Genomic DNA, 13,104 nt, shown 5'->3' on the forward strand with positions numbered 1-13,104 from the left:
ACCTCCAGGTCTTCACCACTCTGCAAACTCTCTGAAAGTGTACTTTTCAGGTTTTTATGGAGGCTTCATCACGTAGTCATGACTGATTGTTAGCTTCACCTTCAGCCCTTCTTCCTTCTCAAGACACTGGGGAGCAGGGCTGAAAATTCCGACCTTCTGAGTGTGATGTTTGGTCTCTCGTTGACCAGTCCCCAACCAGGAACCATTCAGAAGCCCACCCTGTGTCACCTCATTAGAACAGACACTCCTAGCCTCCAGGATATTACGAGGGTTTTAGGAGCCTAGGTCAGGAATCAGGGTCATAGGCCAAATTTTAGAACTGAAGATGCTTCTAGTGTTTTCTCTCAGGAAATTGCAAGGGTTTCAGGAGCTCTGTGCCAGGAACTGGGGCCGGAGAGCAATATACATATTTTCTGTTATCTCACAACTGCCATTATTTATGGTCTGATTTCTAATTAATCCAGGTAGGGTAAATGCCAGTAACTGGTCCGTTTCCAGGTCAGATGGGACTTTTTATACTTTCTTCTACATCTGCAGACGGTGTTCCCACTGCCACCCTCCCCCCACCCCCGACACTACTGTAGTCTTCTGTTCCTATTTGTCAGGATAGAGGAATAGAAAAATCTTATTTGGTCTTTGTTTTGTTTTGTTTTGTTTTGAATAGCTAGTATAAGTCAGGTAATTTTATTATCTATTGGTTTTTCTTCTTTTCTAAATTGTATATTTGTATCTGTCATCTAATGTTTTCCTCTAAAGTCTCTGTGAGCACTCCTCACGTATGAGAATTGGCTGGTGTTGAAGTTGGCGTGAAACATCTGGGGCTCTTCCCACACAGTCGTGGAGGCCCGTGCGGAGAAAAGGGCCAGAAACTGCGAGTCGTTTGGAACGCTGAGCCCCCTGCATGGAGAGAAGCTGTTCTGCAGAATCCCACAGTCCTAAGGTGGACTTTATGGGAGTGAGAAATAAAACTTCTGTTAAACCAAACCAAACCAAAACAAACACCCAAAACCCCCAAAATCAGGGTGGAATATTACATCAGGAACATCCCTGCCAAACAGCTTCTGACCGTGGAGTCTTCGATCGCACGTTTCCTTCTCCTTCTCCGCGCACCGAGGGGTTCTAGTTGACTTGCCCCTCGTTCTTGGAAGGGAGTAGAAGGTGGAGGTCTGAAGCAAAAGGCTTTTGAGTTGTTCAAAGCCCGCACTAATGTCAGTCTATTTAGGACCCAAAATATTTTTCTGTAAATAGACATTCCCCACATTTTTTTGGGGCTGGCCTTTCTGACCCCTTGTCAGTATCAGCCGTGTTCTCCATCAACACTTCCTTATTTGCAAACCTCAGAGCCTGCTTCTCTCTGTTCTCATGGCTCTTGCAGGTCCCCGACTCCTCCTTGGCCCGTTTTTGTAGTCCCCACTCACTTGTTTTCTTTACTCTCAGTCCTTTTGAGTTCCAAGTTCCTTTCCCTTTGGGAATGTCTGGCAGGAATCATTGCAAATCTTCAATTACAGCTTCTTAATTAAATGTTACTCATTAATTTCCTTGGAACTGGGAACAGTAGACTTCTTTCAACAGACTATAGGCAGCTCACGTCTTCTCTGTTTCCTTCCGATTTACTAACAAGTGGACATCATTTTACTATTTAAACAAAAAAATCCCCATTTGTCTATTTTTTAAGATTTTATTTATTTATTTGAGAAAGAGCAGGGGGAGGAACAGAGAGAGAGAGGGACAGGCGACCCTGTGCTGAACACAGACCTGAGGTGGGGCTTGACCTCATGACCCTGAGATCATGAGCTAAGCCCAATTCAAGAGCTGGACAGTCAGCTGACTGAGCCACCGAGGCACCCTATCCATCTGTGTATTTATGTAGCCTTTCAAGATCTTGATTTTCTTAAAATGATGTAGAAAAAAATGTTTTCATTATAATCCATATTGACTTTCTCACTAAACCACAGTGGTCCTTATTTACTTCACTACTAGTATCTACTTTAGCTTTGAAAAAAAGCCCTTTCTCTATTTCCCAGGTTCTTTAAAATTAGTATGTTGCACTAGCAGAAGCTAAAGTGGGTGGATTATTTCATAAAAATTAAGATTTTATTACAGTGATTTTTTAAAAAAATGACAAGTAGGCCTGAGGTTGTGTCCTGATCTTGCTGTAAGTCAGCTTTCTTTAAGGCACTCAGCTGTGTATTCCCTGTGTCTAGGCACTGTCCTGCATGAAGGTCAGCAGTAAACATTTTGAATATTGGGTAATAATAAGTTCAAATAGCACTCTGAGACATCTTTCAGAAATATCCTTTCAGAAAAGCAACAGAATGGCCAGGTAAAGCAGCCTTCTCAGCAGACTATCTGGAGGAGAAGAAAGCAAATAAATTTGGAGAAATTCCTTCATTGAGAAGAGGTGATATTTTCTCTGGGCTGGTCTGTTTTAGGTGTTTTTAAAAGACAACTCTCTTCCTGTTTTCCCTGTTTTTTAATCCTAACATTTATTCCTGGAGTAATAGTAGATGAGTAAGTGAGATTTGAGTGTTTTAACATAAAGGAAACTTGCATTTTTCCCTTTGGGACTTAAATTTTAGAGTGCTTGTTTTGGCCTTGGAAATTCATGATTTCACTCCTGGCACACCCTGTGAAATACTTCTCTGGTCAATTTCAGATTTACTAAGGAAATTAGTCCTGAAGGGTGTTGATGGCATTTTAGCAGGTGTTCACTTGGTTTGGCTAAACGGGTTCTCTGAGTTTTCTTGTTTCCCTATACTTATTTCTTAAAGCAAATGAAAGACATCAGGCACTTGAGTGCAGAAGTTGTGTTTGCTGGTGGTATATGGCAGCAAGTATTGGCTCACAGCAGAATACGGGGGTGTAGCTGCCATGTTAAGGATATTCATCCAACTTACTTTACAAATACTATGTAAGTTTTCTGAGTATTGTTAGTTATTTTTACAGTTAGGAGATACCCTCCTAACTAGCATTGGGGAGATACAGGCAAAGTGAAATCTGATGATCGCATTTCCAGTGCATTGCCTGTTCAACTCAAACTGTCTGAAGGTAGGATAACGTAGACTAACAAAAGGAAGACTGTGTAAGAAAAATTAAGAAACACGGTTAGAGTGAGAAAGTGTACCATAAGCCTAGTTTAGATTTCCTGAAGGAAAGGGAGAACCCAAAAAGTAACAGTTGAGGAGATGAGGGCTGAGGATTTCAGGCACTGATGACCAGAATCTTTCAATTCAGAAAGTCTGGTGAAACCCGTGTCCAATAGATAAAAGCAAATCCATTGTCTAGAATCACATAACAGGAAATGAAAAGCACTGAGAACAAAGAGAGTGCATTGCAAGGAGCCAGAGGGAGGGGAAAACCATATTACTTAAAAAAGACCAATACTGAGACCGACAAGACAGCTCCCAAATCAACAGTGGGTGGAAGCCAAAGACAATGAAAAGGATATCTTCGTGCTTCTGAGAGAACATGGAGTATAAACCAAGAACGATATATCCAAGAAAACCTAATTTTTAAGAATAAAGGTGAAATGAGATCATTTTCATCCAAACAAAAACTGAGATGTTTACTCTAACTAGACTATAGTAAATAAACACCTGAAGGATATACTTTGGGGCATTCGGGTGGCTCAGTCAGTTGAGCGTCCGACTTTTGATTTCGGCTCAGGTTGTGATCTCAGCGTAATGAGATCGAGCCCCACGTTGGGATCCATATTCAGCGGGGAGTCTGAGGGTTCTCTCCCTCTGCCCCTTTCCCCCTCTCTCTCTCACTGTCTCTCTAAAATAAATAAATCTTTTTAAAAAAAACGTATACTTTGGGACAAAGGAAAAATTATCAGAGAGAGTCTGAGATGCAAGAAAGAATAACAAGCACGGCAAATGCCGAGTGTGGCAAAGAGAAACACTGAGTGTAATCAATAGTGTTAATGCCCCATTTGTGCTATAAAATTAAGAAGAAATAAAGTATTAGAAGCGAGTAGTTAAGTCAATAAGGAATGAGGAAAACCAGTCTAAGGTCTAAGGTCCCAGTCATGGTCTGGAAAAGATTTAAGCCATTTGCATTAGACCTGTATCGTCCAGTGTATTCTCTGTTAGCCACTTGCGGTCATTTAAATTTTAGCTCACATCAAATTTTAAAAACTTCCAACTCGGTTCCTCAGTTGCACTGGCCGTGTTTGAAGTGCTCAATAGCTGTGTGTGACTAGTGGCTCCCTGTTGGTCACTCTGATTATCTTAGGAAGTTCTGTTGGACAGTGCTGCTTGAGACAGGAAGTAGAGTATCCATGTTAAAAGTTCTCACGTAACCACTGAAACAGAGGCACTGAACAGGGGTTATACTGTATACCTAGAGGGGCATCAGGAAGTATTTGAGATTATTTTGGTTTGTCACAGCCACTGGGATGGGCAGGTGACAATGAATCTAACCATCCTGCAATATAGGATTCAGTCCCACACCAGAGGAATGCTCCTATCCAGATCTAGTGATACAACAGAAGAGGCATCACTGGAAAGAAAACAGATCATTGAATGATCCAATTTACCAGAAATATGTAATTTCAAACAGGTATGCATCTAATCCTATGGGTCCATGTATATTAGAATAAGTGGATACAATTACAAAGAGAAATTGACAAGTTCACTAGTATGGTAGAAATCTTTGAAAATGACTACCAGTAATTGGTGAAGTAAATTTAAGTAAAGTAATGATAAAGAATATTGGATGACATAAACAAATGGAAAGCTATCCCATGCTTATAGATTAGTAGAACCAACACTGTTAAAATGTCCATACTACCCAAAGCAATTTACAGATTTAATGCAATCCCCACAAAAATTCCAAAGACATTTTTCACAGAACTAGAACAAATAATCCTAAAATTTGCATGGAACCACAAAACACCCCAGATAGCCAAAACAGTCATCAGAAAGAACAACAAAGCTGGAGGTATTACAATCTCAGATTTCAAGATATACTAAAAATCTATAGAGGTCAAAACAGTATGGTACTGGCACAAAAATAGATGCACAGATCAATGGAACAGGATAGAGAGTCCAGAACTAAACCCACACTTTTATGGTCAATTAATCTATGACAAAGGAGGCAAGAATATACAATAGGGAAAAGACAGCCTCTTCAACAAATAGTGCTGAGAAAACTGGACAAACTGCAAAAGAATGAGACTGAACCATTTTCTTACAACACACACAAAAAGCAACTCAAAATGGCTTAAAGACCTACATGTCAAGACCTGAAACCATAAAACTCCTACAAGAAAGCATACGTAGCAATTTCTTTGACCGGCCATAGAGACATTTTTCTAGATATGTCTCCTCAGGCAAAAGAAACAAAAGCAAAATTAAACTTTGGGGATTATACCAGAATAAAAAGCTTTTGTACTGCAAAGGAAATGACCAACAAAACAAAAAGGCAATGTACTGAATAGGAAAAGATATTTGCCAATGATGTTTCTGATAAGGTGTTAATATCCAAAATATATAAAGAACGTTTACAAGTCAAGGCCAAAAAACAAATAATCTGATTAAAATGGACAGGGCACCTAAATAGATATTTTTTTCCAAGAAGACAGACAGATGGCCAGTAGACGCATGAAAAGATGCTGGAAAATGCAAGTCAAACCTGCAATGCAAATCAAATCTTACACCTGACACAAGGCTAAAATAAAAAGACAGGAAGTAAGTATGAGTGAGGATGTGGAGAAAAAGGAACCCTCGTGCACTGTTGATGGGAATATAAACTGTGCAGCCACTATGGAAAACAGTATGGGATTCCTCAAAAGTTAAAAATAGAATTACCATATCATCCAGTAATTCCATTACTGGGTATTTACCCAAAGAAAAACAAAACACTAATTCAAAAAGATACATCCACCCCTATGCTTATTGCAGCATTATATACAATGGGCAATATATGGAAGCAGCCCAAGTGTCCATCAGGAGATGAATGGATAAAGAAGACGTGATATATGTATACAATGGAATATTACTCAGCCTCAGAAAAGAATAAGATCTTGCCATTTGCAACAATAGGGATGGAGCTAGAGGGTATAATGCTGAGTGAAATAAGTCAATCAGAAAAATACAAATACCACATGATTTCACTCATATTTAGAATTTAAGAAACAAATTGACAGAAATACAAAATAAACAGAAAAACAAAACCTTAAATACAGAGAACAAACTGGTGGTCATGGGGTGGGGGGCGGGCAGTGAAACAAGTGAAGGAAATTAAGAGTACACTTACCTTATTGAGCACTGAGAAATGTATAGAGTTGCTGAATCATCATATTGTACACCTGAAACTAATATACTGTTAATTATACTTCAATAGAAAAGATAAAGAGAATAATAACACATTAAGGAAGTGAACATTTCAGTTTAAGTACTAAAAAAAGAAGAATTTTGGAACAACAGAATTCTCAGTTTGTTTTTTTTTTTAAGATTTTATTTATTTATTTGACAGACACCACAAGTAGGCAGAGAGGCAGGCAGAGAGAGGAAGGGAAACAGGCTTCCTGCCGAGCAGAGAGCCCAATGTGGGGCTCGATCCCAGGACCCTGGGATCATGACCTGAGCCGAAGGCAGACGCTTTAACCCAGTGAGCCACCCAGGTGCCCCACAATTCTCAGTTCTGATCAAGTGGACCAGAATAATATTAGTTCTTTTAAGGATACCTGGACTATCTATGAAAAATACTAAGGAGGTCATAACATTGCAACAATTTTTTAAAAATCATATTCTCTGGTCCCATTTCAAACAAATTAAAACTTAGTAGACAAAGAAAATTTGGGCAAAAATCCAATTGTTTACTGATTTTAAAACTACTATTTATTTATTTATTTATTTATTTATTTATTTATTTATTTGAGAGAGCGTGCATGCATGCATACAAGCAGGGGAGGCGCAGAGGGAGAGAGAACCCTAAACAGGCTCCACACTCAGTGTAGTGCCTGACATGGGGCTCTATCCCACCACCCTGGGATCATGACCTGAGCAGAAATCAAGAGTAGGACAGCCACCAACTGAGCCACGTGGGGTCCCCTAAGAATTACTAATAACCCAAAGGTCAAAGGCAAAAATATGATTTAAATAAGAAAATATTCAGAATTAAATGATAAGTTTAATAGTAATATAAAAACATCTGAACTTCAGCTAAACTAGTACTGGGAGTGAAATACATGGTTCGTAAATGCCAATATCAGAGGTGAGGAAAGGCTGGAAACTAATGAGCTAAAGCTAATAATTAAAAATTAGGAAGGAAGCATCTTGATGCCTATAACTTGCTTTCAAATGATCCAGTGAAAGAGAAAAGCATATGTTGCTAATTATTAGCAATTGCTAAGTTTTAGGAAAAGGATATGAATATTATCTCATTCTTTCAACTTTTCTGTAGGTCTGGATTTTTTTTTTAAATAAATTGGGGGGAAAGATACAAATATTTGCTTTAAAATCAGGAAGAAAGCAAAGATGTCTTTTATCATCATTTCTATTCATTATGTTAAAGATTGTAGCCAATGCAATATGACAAGCAAAAGAAATGAAAATTATAAGGATTAAGAAGGAAGGAAAATTATTCTGATTTGTACATTTTACGATTTTATGATGGTCTACTTAGAAACCCCAAAAGAATCTGCAGGTACATTGTTAGGATTAGTACTATAAAGTTGCTGGAGCTACACCAATATGTAAAAATTGATTGCATTTCTATATGTCAACAAAAACTAGTTCAAAAATATCATTAGAAATAATTAACCTTTTAAATAGCAACAGAAAAATCTAAGGTACCTAAGAATAAATTTTAAAAAAAGATGAGTGATGAAAAATTATAAAACTTGACTGAAGGTCTTTCACGAAAGTCTAAAACAAAGTAAAATATGGGTCAGGTTTATGGATAGAAGAGACATCACAGGATGTCAGTTTTTCCCAAACTCATCTATTATTGGATACAATTCAGTAAAATTTCCAGTGGGTTTTTAACAGAACTTGACAAAGCTGATTCTGAATATATGGGAAAGCAGTGCTCAAAAAGAGCTCAGACACTTACGAAGAAAAACAAGATGGTTGACAGTCTTACCCTAGCATATATAAGACGTATCATAATTAGGACAGTAATCAAAAGTAGACAAACCAATGCAACAGAAAGATTAGTAGAGAAAAGATGGACTGTTTAGTACCCACATTTAGTGAGTCCCTGGGCTTGTAAAATTTTTTGTTTTTTAGAGACTGTTCAAGAAGTGTGCTAAGGGGGCACCTGGGTGGCTCAGTGGGTTAAATAAAGCCTCTGCCTTAGGCTCAGGTCATGATCTCAGTATCCTGGGATTGAGCCCCACATCAGGCTCTCTGCTCTGTGGGGAGCCTGCTTCCTCCTCTCTCTGCCTGCCTCTCTGCCTACTTGTGATCTCTGTCTGCAAATAAATAAATAAATAAATCTTAAAAAAAAAAAAAAAGTGTGCTAGGTCCTGGCAATATAGGGTAGGATTTCACAATGGCCATCAGATACAAGTTGTATACCTGCAATCTGGAGTCTTTAGCTCTTGATGAACTTCTAAAATTACATGCTAAGTTTTATACTGATTTTTCTGGATGAGTGTTCATCAGATTCTCAGAGGGGTTCTTTCACACCCCCAAGTGGTTACAAGGTGCTACATTCTTGACCGTTTTATGACACATTTAATTTCTAAAGTTTCCACTAGATGCTATATGGTTACCAAGGAGTGTCATCAAAGCTTGGGGTGTAGAGGGCTTAAGGGGAGAAGAGCAAGAAAATCTGTTCAACAGGTAATGCTTGAGCTGAGCTGAGTGTGGAGGAGGACACACCATTTATTCTGGCTACAGAGGAGGAAAGAAGGATCCTAGGCCAGGAGAATGGTGTGTGCAAAGCCTGGGGATGGAGCCTGGGCCATCATGTGGGAAACTTCAACCGTAATTGAATGGGAATAGTTAGAAGGGGAATACAGAAATAGGACAAGAAATGAAACTAGCAAGTTGAGCAGTTACCAGATATTTCGGAGATTTCTATTCTGTGCTAATGAATAATCTCCTGACCTACTTCTGCTTTTGAGGAAGCATGTAGGAGTAAATTTAACATGTTTTTTGAGGTAGATATGGTGGACAGGGTTGAAGACTCTAAAATTTCTGATCTCATCTGGTACCATCACAATAAAAACTTTGTGAACGTGATGGATTTTGCTGTTGTGGTTACTGTTTAGTGGAGGGTAAGGGGAGGATGAAGTGTGTTGCAACTGACCTATTCATGGTAGAAAATGCAGCTGAAACGCTTAGACTGCATTGTATGTATGTATATGTATGTTCTGGATTATGTAGGTGGTTGTACATAAACATTTGATTGAGAATCATTGGAATGTAGGTAGTTATTTGAAACCGTGGGAAGGATGGGTGTTGGAGAACATGATTTGGTGTGCGGAAGCCATGATACTTGGAAGGAGCTTCTGTTCTAGAATCTGAGCTGGGTGCTGGACACCAAGAAATGGTCAGAGGCTCCATTGTAATTTTTTCTCCCCTTTCTACCAACCCCATGACCAGAATGTCTACTATGGAAGCCTTGGGTACCATTGACCCAAGGGAACAGGGATGAAAATTGTAAGTTATAAAGAGAGAGGAAAGGGAGGCTCCTTGGAACAATGGGCAGGGGCACTAGAAGAGGGTTCCTGGAGTAGCCAACAGAAGATCCGAGACCCCATCTCACCTGTTCCGTTAACCAGCTAAGTGAGCTCAAGCAAGTCACTACTCTTCTCCAAGACCCGATTTCCTTAGCTATAAAATGGGTTTATGAAAACCAGCCTTCACTTAGAAGGTTATTATATGGGTCAAAGGCTACCATGGATGGTATTCTTCGGTGGGATAATATAGTATTCTCGTGTTGGTCAGTGGTGGGCTACAGGGGGTGGTAGGGACTCAGTCCAAAGCCTCTGTTGAATTGAGTGCCAAGGGCAGGCTGAAATTCCTTTGTATAGTGTTGAAGTCATGCAGTTAACAATTTGTAGAGCAGAAAGAGCAGAAATCCGGTGATTTGAAGTGATAAATCCAGCGATGAATTTGTAGCGAGAATGCAGAGATTGGCAAAGTTATTCTGAGATAACATTCCACAGAAATTTCATGTCAGGGTCTACACTGGAAGCCAGGCCTCCCTTCTAGGTGTGAGATTCATTCTAGCTGAATTTGCGCTGTCATGCAGAAGGAGCCCGAAAGTCACAAACATATGGATGAACTTAACAGAATCCCAATAGCATGCTGGTTCCCGAGGTTTTTCTGATCAGAGTACTGGATGCCACACAGTCTTGACCAGAGTCTGTTTATTCGCATGCCAAAGAGGAAAATAATTTGTTTTAAACCGACTTATTTGCATTGCTTGCAGCTTTCTTGAAATGATTTGTGAAATCAGTAATTAGTGTTATAATAGGGCCAGAGCCACTGTAAAAAGATGAATTGCTTTTGGAAACTTCTCAGGTAGCTGCCTCCTCCCCCTCCTCCCCGGTTTTCCAGAAGATCTTTATACACATCCTGCTGCTTTACTGCTCATCCCGCAGCAGAATGAGGGATGTTACTAGTGGGTGGGGGCCTGTATGTGAATACGTGAGCTGACAGAGCACAGGACCAGTCTGCCTGTAACAGGCTTCACTCGTCCTTGTTCTCCCGGACTAGCGATGGGATCAAGCCAGCTTCCCTACACTGAGATCTTACTGTTGAAAATAGCATCCTTGGAAACATTCCTAATATGACCTGTGACGGGCTGAATTTTTATCACGTGCTGGGCACCACGCTGAACATTTTCAAGTGTGTAATGTCATTTTATAGTCAGTAATCTCAGGAGGCAAGAACTATTTTATTTGCCATTTTATACAGGAGGAAATTAAAATGGGAAATCAGCAACAGCCCAGTGTCCCTCCGTGAGGACTCAGTTTTCGGTCTCACGCTGGTGCGTTTAGTGCCCTTTTCCACGCTCCCAGCCATGTCCTCCAACTCCCGCAAATGGTTTAACTTCCCCCGCTCACGTTCTTCAGCTTCAAAATGGTGATCACCTGAAAAGCACCCCCTCCCCCATCTTTGCAGGTGTCAGAAGGATAAAAGGTGCAGAAACATTTTGCAAACTTCAGAGTTTTGATTGTTCTCTGTCAAGTGCCCGCTAAATGTTTTTGTCTTGTCATTCATGCTGTGTCTTGTAACAATTATAACTTTACTGAACATTAAAGCTTTTCTTTTAAAAGCATACATCCGTGGGTTTGTCACCACCTCTGTTTTGACAGAGCTGTTGAAGGGCTCAATTTGGGGTTTCTGTGATTTGCAAAATCATGCAAGAGTTCAAGCTTGATATATGTTCCAGGGGTATCTGGCACTTCCTTTTCTAGCAGCAGAGAGAACAGTCCGGTGCTACCGGTAAGTTGGCGTATAAAGGCTTGATACATGTCTTCTTTCATCTTCTTCCGAGCGCTTTGGTGTTACAAGCAGCCGTCACACGGTGACCCTTCAGATGCCAGCCCAAAGCTCGGCTGGGGCTTCCGGTGATTTGAAGTGATAAATCCAGCGATCAGCCAGCCAGCGCAGGTCCCCCAGGAGCAGCTCAGAATCCTTGGTCATGCTCTGAGACTCTGTGTCCCTGTTCTGGGAGGGCTCAGGGTCCGGTATAACCAGCACTCAGCTTTCTGCCCTACTCCCATACTCTGACGTCCCCTCTCCCCCAGCCCCGTGCTCTGACGCCACCTCCCCCCTCCACTGCATTGCGTTACAGGTGTTGCTGGAGTCCATGGTCGACGCTGCCGAGGACCTTTGTCCCAACGTGATGAAGAAAGCCCACATTCGACAAGACTTGATTCACGCCAGCACCGAAAAGATTTCCATTCCACGGACCTTTGTGAAAAATGTCCTGTTGGAGCAGTCTGGGATCGATATCCTCAACAAAATTAGGTAGGTTTATGACGATAAGAAACCGAGGCTCTGCGGCTGCTGGGAGCGCGGTTGAGGCAGCCGGGGACACTGGTTACTGTCAGCTCTCACCAGGTATGGTGTGTCTGGCATGTCTCAGGGGCAGTAATTGTGTATAAACGGAGCTGTGCGTGAACCAGCCCAGGTTTATACATTTCCAAAACAAGATGACCACAGATATGCCTGCCTTACTCAGGAGCCTACGGCTCTCTGCTCTTTTTAAGTGTTTGATTTTTAATGGTGGGGGAGGAGTGTACCTGTTTGTAATCCCTTTCTTCTCCTCCTGAAGCTTATCTTCCACCTTTAAAAATTACTAACTTGAAGTTTGCTTTCTGCTACTGTGCTGTTCGGAGAAAATGCACAGTCTGGAGATAGGCGAGGAGGCCCACTTGGACCTGGCCAAATGTGCCCACTGTGTTCTTTGGTGGGTTTGGATACTGGGTACGTGCTGATGCTGCTCTGGTGTGTTGACCTAGATTTGTGCCTGGTAAAGTTTGGAAGATACACCAAGACACGAATATTGAGAAGCTGTGATCACCAAACAAACTGTCCTCGATTTCCACCTAGAAACTCTGTAGGGTGGGGCAGGGGGTTCGTGGTCTGAATGATGCTCCACAAATTCTCAGTGTTTCTCCACTGGGGAGTCAGAGGGCTAGAAACTAAATTTAGAAATATTTTTAAGTGTCCTCTCTTAACCGTTTCTGAATCTCGGTAGGAATACTTTAGTGTAGCAAAAAATAACAACAAAACAAAACAAATCCCAGCTCTTCTCTGAAGAATTGGGAGTTGCGTTAACACAGAATGAATAATGTGTAGCCGAATGAAAACCTATGAGGAAAATGAGATTTAAAATAAGCCAACAATGACTACAACCTAGCTATGGAAAGTAGATCGTGGAACTGCGAGGACTGAGGAATTCTGCAGTGACGGGACAGTCTTGGGTCTAGGGTGCAGCTGTCCCGTGTGTGTGTTGGGGTTTCTAAAAATAAAAAACTCTAGGGTCAACTCAACTGAACAGTAAGACTTGAGCAATGAAAGGCCTTTTCGAAGATTTACAGGACCGCATAGACCAATGATTTTATTGACTCGAGCCCAGACTAGGTATGCTTAGTATTTCTGCAACCCATAGTTAGGATTTTTATTGAAG

General features: G+C 40.8%; 1 protein-coding gene across 6 annotated transcripts in view; it reads left to right on the plus strand.

The window, feature by feature from the left end:
• CARMIL1 (capping protein regulator and myosin 1 linker 1) overlaps positions 1–13,104 on the plus strand; it is a 315,620-nt gene that overhangs the window by 241,437 nt on the left and 61,079 nt on the right. For all 6 annotated transcript variants that reach the window (XM_047732884.1, XM_047732885.1, XM_047732890.1 and 3 more), the window contains one exon: positions 11,764–11,939. In XM_047732884.1, the coding sequence (XP_047588840.1) occupies positions 11,764–11,939 (176 nt within the window). The remainder of the gene's footprint in view (positions 1–11,763; positions 11,940–13,104) is intronic.

This window comes from Lutra lutra, chromosome 6 (assembly GCF_902655055.1).
Source record: "Lutra lutra chromosome 6, mLutLut1.2, whole genome shotgun sequence".
Classification (NCBI taxonomy): Eukaryota; Metazoa; Chordata; class Mammalia; order Carnivora; family Mustelidae; genus Lutra; species Lutra lutra.